Consider the following 6766-nt stretch of genomic DNA (forward strand, 5'->3'; position numbering starts at 1 on the left):
CTTAAAATAAAAAAAATCCATACAAATACACATAGCCAAAGAACATTATCAAACACCAAAAATTAAATAAATAAAAGACAGAGAAACTTAATAATTATAGTTGTAAACTTTTTGTGATGTAGTATACAATTCACATGTTCATAGTAATCAATATGGTCATTATGCAAAGCAACTCAAATTAAAAAACTAACCATGATACAGCTTGAACGCTGGTCAAGTTCAATGGATTTCCACATTAAGGTGTCCACAATAATACAGAGAAAATTTATAACTCACAATAATAAAACAAACATATGATGATAATTGATATGGTAAAAAAATCACTTTTCCTATTCCTCTTGATCTTGAGACAAAATAAATTATGCCATAATCATAATAAAACAAACATTCAATATAGCTAAGTGAATGTAAACAATCTCAAAACATGGAGTGAAAAAATGGACATGCAATTAGTTTTGAAATGAAATGGTTGAGCTCTGTATATTAATAAGCAGCTAAACTGTTGACCCCTGATCGTAATTTCACAAAAAGGTAATCTGTTCATGCATATTTCCCTTTTTCACAGACGTGGAATTGTTGGGAATGTTGGAGAGGGAACCAAAAAAAACAAGTATTCTCTATTTGGTTTGTGTGTTCTTGAAAATGTGAAGTCCAGCAACTTCCTCCATGTGAACTGAGCTTAAAACCAATAATAACATATAAATGCAATTAAGATATTATTATAATTGCACTCATACCTTCACTTCCTTGTTTAGGGGGTGAAGGGACAAGCAGGGGCAACATGTGTTCCTGCAATATGCATCATATTAATATGAAAATAAAACAAATGGTTTATTAACATATAATATTACTGATGGGATTCGATTGGAATGTGAATGGGTACCTCTGCTACAGCTGGAACACTTATCTGCTTTACTTTTTGGCAAGTAACAATTATCAACCACATGATCTCCTGTAATGCAATGCATGCAACGATATCACATATCACGCCTCTCTGGTGCAGATGGAATCAACAGAGTAAGCAATCAATGGGTTATATACCTATTCTTTTGCAAAGTTGACAAACATAGCTGGGATGAAGCCCTTCTCTGCAATCTTTAACAAGGTGTTTGCCTGCAAAGCAGAATAATTGATCCATGAAGTGAGGTTAAAATATTTGCAGGTTTGAATGATGCAAAAGTATATGCAGAAAACAGAAAACACAAAAACAAGTGAGATAAGGGAGCTAAAAAAAAGTGAGATGAGATATCCAACGACCAACTTGGATCATATCGAGGGAGTCTGTAACATCTGCATTTTCTGCAATCTGATTGTCGATTTATGTAGTAAGCCACTCCTCTGTACACATGAATCGATGTGAGAATCAATATGAGTAATGTATGAATATAAGGAACTTGAAATCAATCAGAGTTGTGACCATGAATGAACAGAAAAACTTGCCGTTCATATTCATCGGCTGCTTTCTCAACATATTCTGTTATCCTTTTCTCCTCCTCCTCCCTGGTGAGGGGTCTGCAAAAAGCAATGCAGATACTTTCTGGTATTAAGCAAAAGAAATGTGGAGAAAAGAAAAGAAAAAGCACATATGACACACATTTGTGTTGTTTTAATTATTATTAAATTATATAAGAATATATTCTGTGATCTATATCAATTTATGAGAGGTTCTTCAACGTAAATCACATAGAATATCATTTGTCGACGCGTTTCGAAGATCATCTCAACACCTCCCCTCATCCACAGTCACAAACATTGAATGAACAAAGAGTGCTAGAGCCAACACAACAATCTCCTTTAAAAATGACTTGTTGATTCTTTCTGTAGGCTATGTGCAACAAAATTTGACTTTCAAAGTAAAATCCGTGGATCCTAAATTCATTAGAACCTCCTTTAGTAAAGAAAGGTGGAACGTGGAGCCTCCCCAAAAGAAGGGAAAAATGCAGGAGCAGAATTCTTGTGGATTGGGGATTCTAGGGTGGTTATAAACTGGATAAAGGATTGTTTAAATTAGAGAGTCTAGTATTGTCACAAATATGTGATCCAGTAAAGCTGATGTGATCAATTAAAGCTTGCAGAGGAATCATTCAACAATATCTTAAAGGGTGCCCCGTTGACACATTGGTGGGCAGGCACGCAGTTGTGAGTTTATTTAGTTGGGAGGGGTCATAAGTTTAAACATTTAGTTGGGAAGGGTCATAAGTTCAGATCTGTGGATTTCAATTATTTTTAGTGATTTGATAGCTATTTTATTTATATTCTGTAAAGTCTCAGATAGATAGTAGTAGGGTGCATTGTTAAAACATTTTTAGATTAAGGACATATTCCTCCAAACAGAAATAATTTTAAGAGATACTCTAATATATATATATATATATATATAATTTTAAGCTAGTGGGTTAAAGATATATACATAATTTTCGTGGGTTAAGGAGCATCAAATGTTAAACACCATCAAAAGTAATCAAAAGTAAGCGATAGTAAACATCACGACTGTCCAAACTTGCTACTCCCTTACTACTTCCCATAGATTAGGCCTGGCAATTACCGATTCACCAGTGGTTAAAAAAAATACAAAAGTGATTAACCCAAAATAAAAAGATGGGATCACCCATCAAGCGTGGGGAAACTATTAAGATAAAAATGAAAATGATAAGATCACCTACTTGCAGGCCTCTTGATCCAGATCAAGCGTAGAGGGAGCCGTAGCGACAGAAACCCCAGCAGTGGTAGGAACCCCGGACTTAGAAGGAACCCCGGACGTGGTAGGAACTCCGGACTTAGAAGGAACCGCAGAGTTGGAAGGAACCCCAGAGTTGGAAGAACGAGAAGAAGCTGAAGAACGCCGCGAAGAACGCCGAGAAGAACGCTTAGAAGGAGCTGGAACAGACTTTTCTCTGGAGCCGACGTTTATAGCAGGACTATTTTCATCTTTTCCTAATGATGGAAAAATCACGGTCTCGTCAATTTCAATAAATTCTTCCTCAAGCACCAACTCTACCACAACTTTTGTAAACGCTTTTATCTTGTCGCCCTCCTGATACTCTGCATACCAAAAAACTCGGGATATTAATTAATCAGGTGAGAACAAGATTTTCAAATCAGATTTCAAATGCAATGTGCACGCATATGCGTGATTTTGCTTCGTTTCTAAATTTCTGTCTTGAGTTTTTAAAGGATCTGGAATTTGGTGTGTATGAAACCTCTGTTGGTTTGGAAATCGGTGACCTTGAATTTGGGTTCGTTAAAATTACGATCTTTTGTGATTTCCTTTTTAAGATCACTCAACAGCATGCCGGCTTCTTCATCCTTTGCTGGAATTTGTATATGTCGGAAGTTTTGCCAGTCTCTGAACTTGTATGAAATGTGCTGCCGCTCTGCCATGTTTTCTATTACAGATGAACTCAATTGATACCTTTTCTTCACAGGCAGGCAGAGGCAAATTACAAATAACCGTATAATTCTTAAACATTTCGTCGTGTGGAGATTTGCAGAGCCTAACGGAAAATGGAACAAGAAGCTTAACTAATTGTAACTACCCGATGCAGTTAAGTTAATAAAACGATAAAACCTACCTGAATATGAAGTCCAAAATTGATATGTAGCAGAGCAATTCTAAAGCTGTAAATCTGTAATTTGGAGCAGGGCAATTAATGTTACATACATTGAAGATAAATGGTATTTTAACATAGACTTTTAAATATCCTAATTAAAAAAAATAAAATTACTCGATAAAGAATTCAGTTAACGAAATTGAAATTAACAAAAATCAATCATCATCAATTTAATAATTAATAATAATTAACAAAGAAAAGATAACCGACCAAAAAATTTAACTAATCAAGAAGTTATTTTAATCATTTATCTTGTTGGAAGGAATTAATTCCAACCACCCGCATTAATGTAGTTGCTAGATTAATCTAGATAATACAGCAGAGGTTTCAAAGTGCAGGTTCTAGAAGTCGGTGGGTCATCAATGTTAGTTGGCAGCAAGTGGCGGTAGTCGGCCATTGTTGTTGAACCATAAATGTCAGTCCGCAGATTGCTGTAGCATCTACGACTGTCTCTGTGTATAAATTTCTATGTTTATAATGTAATGAACAAGCTCATTCTATGAGTCTTCCGCTCTCTCTGATATGGTATCGGAGCAATATCCAATTTGGTATCAGAGCCGAGGCGCTGTGAGGTAGCGATCTTCTATCCATAGTGAGCGTTGTTCGTGAAAGAGTAAACCCTGTAGCGCCACGCTTTAGGTGAGCTGTGTTTGGCCATAGCTGAGTGTGCTCATGAGCCAAGGTGCGCAGAGGGCTTTGTGGTGTGAAATGTAGGTAGAGTCTACCCGTGGTGTGTAGATTGGTGCGGCCAATCAAGCCGTAGTGTGGAGTGCGTAGCGCTGTCTAGAAGTGTTGATGTCGTGTTTGTGTTGGCTGTTAGAGCGCTGAGGTGAGTGCCAAGAAAACGAGCGTGAGAGTCGAGAGTCGTGAGGAAGACTTTTGTGTGGAGTCTTTAATTCTGTTAGTCTTCAATTCTGTTCTCTAAAGAAAAGAGCTCCGCTCTTATCTTGGTAATGGAAAGCAAGCAGATCGTTGTTTGATCTGGAAAGCCACGGACTAGTGCAAAATGAGGTGCACTTGTAACTGATATAGAGCCTGCATACTGTAATGCAGTGAGCGGCCAACGTCTATGATCGAGTTGTACGGTATTAGAGTGTGATGTTGTGGGTGTTTCCGATCTGATCGTTGCTGTGATGAGCGTGTTATTGTGGCCGTGGGGACCTTGGCTAGTGAATCTATGTGCCTTTTGGAGAAGCTGTATGTTGCTGTCATGAAGTAAAGCCGAGTAGAGAGTTGATATGTCACCAGAGGGAAACTGTGTGCTATTTTTGTCGCTGTAGTGCCAGAGGGCCAATATTTGTGGATAGAATTTTTCTTTCGAGTGAGGTGAGGAGTCTCTTGCGGCTTGGATGTTTGAACACTGGCATGTTGCCTGCTAAGAAGCTAGTTGTGAAGAAGATGGTGGAGGCTGACATGGCACTTAGCGTGGATGTGGGTGTTTGTGTGGCTGCTAGGGCCAATGGCCCTATGTGATTTAGTGGTGAGTAGGAGCTGTTGAGGCTTGTGAGCATCCGAGAGGGCCGAGATTTGTGAGGGTTGTGACGCTGAAAGTAGAGAAAGTCTGTTGCGGTGTTGACGGTGGAAAGTCTATTTCAGTGTTGGCGTGGCCTATTGTGTGGACCTAGTTGATGCTGACTGTGGAGTAAAAGTTTATGGCTTGGCATAGTGTGGCAGTTGAATTTTCTCAAATGGAAATAATTGCCGAAGAAGATCTGAAACAAATAGAAGAATTTGAAGACACTATTGCAATACTGAAACGATTAATGCCAGATCTGCCAATTTTCTCAGGTAAAAATTTTAAACTTTGGGCAATTAAAATGGAAGGATTGCTTGGTTCAGTAGATTTATGGAAATTTGTCCAAGAAGCTTCTATAAATTTTGATGATAAGCGTAGAAATGCAATAGCATTGTTTCTCATCATATCAACTTTAGATGAAAATATTTTGTCTAGTATTTTGTATGAATTTGGTGAAATATGTAATGCAAAAATATTTTGGGATATTCTTGAAATGAAATACAGTATGGAGGGTAGTGAGAAAGTTGAAGTTGATGAAGGTGTTGTTGCTAAAAGTGATTGTGTTGAAAGCATCATAGCTGGGATTAAGGCTGAAAGTATGTCTTTAACTGACAATAGAGTAGTATGTGATATTAAGGAAACTCTCTGTGATGCAGAGATTTATGAAGTCAAATTTGATGACAATTATGTATCCCATGATGAGTGGTTAAATATGATGCATGAAAAGCATCTTATTGATGAGTTGTTGTTTGGTGAGAAGAGTTGCCTACCTCCATACACAAATCAAATGCAGGACAACATGTTTGCAACAACAAAATTGGCAAAAGAGGTTGAAGACATGAATCAACCAATTATGTCAGCAAAGAAAAATGAAGGAAGCAAAGCTCTTTCCAAAGAGCACGATGACAAAAATCAATATGGTTTTGTTTATGAATCTAACGTTGTTTTTGAGTGTGCAGATATTGACAATCAAGAAGAAGCAACAAAATTTGAAGAAATTGCAAGCATTAAGGACAAGTCCCAAGAACATGAATTAGATTACCTTGTTCGGGATCTTGCATTGCATCCCAATTCAGAAGAGGCTATTGACGATAAGTATGTAAGCAAGGATCAAAGGAATTTCATAAGGAAACCCAGAAAGGTGAAGATGAAACTGCACCAGCAAAGGAAAAGGAACAAGCATGGACCCCTTAGCAAGAAGTCAAAAATGAAATGTTTTGTTGTAAGCCTAGCTGAGACTTAGACCAGCAGGCATGTCAATTAAGAGTATAGTGTCTTTGTCATATGGTTGGAATTAAGGGGGAGTGTTGTAAGGAACTAATTCCAACCACCCGCATTAATGTAGTTGCTAGATTAATCTAGATAATACAGAAGATGTTTCAAAGTGCAGGTTCTAGAAGTCGGCGGGTCATCAATGTTAGTCGGCAGCAAGCGGCGATAGTCGGCCATTGTTGTTGAACCATAAATGTCAGTCGGCAGATTGTTGTAGCATCTATGGCTGTCTCTGTGTATAAATTTCCATGTTTGTAATGTAATGAACAAGCTCAATAATATATATATGGGATTTGCAGGTGATGGTGGCTGTGTGCACATCCAACAACAATAATGTATGTGGCTAACACCCGCGTTTTCCATTTGT

General features: G+C 37.7%; 1 protein-coding gene across 1 annotated transcript; it reads right to left on the reverse strand.

The window, feature by feature from the left end:
- Window positions 1-459: 459 nt before the first annotated feature.
- On the reverse strand, window positions 460-3487 carry LOC149186506 (uncharacterized). The gene is made up of 7 exons (XM_089412624.1): window positions 3201-3487; window positions 2664-3042; window positions 1441-1512; window positions 1262-1338; window positions 1042-1113; window positions 884-952; window positions 460-789 (listed from the first exon to the last, which is right to left on the reverse strand). The coding sequence occupies exons 1-7, from the start codon at window positions 3379-3381 to the stop codon at window positions 752-754; spliced, it is 888 nt and encodes a 295-aa protein (XP_089268750.1). The 5' UTR covers window positions 3382-3487; the 3' UTR covers window positions 460-751.
- Between the last annotated feature and the right edge of the window lie 3279 nt (window positions 3488-6766).

This window comes from Pinus tabuliformis, chromosome 3_1 (assembly GCF_031772625.1).
Source record: "Pinus tabuliformis cultivar Carrire ecotype Pingquan chromosome 3_1, CPIR1, whole genome shotgun sequence".
Lineage (NCBI taxonomy): Eukaryota > Viridiplantae > Streptophyta > Pinopsida > Pinales > Pinaceae > Pinus > Pinus tabuliformis.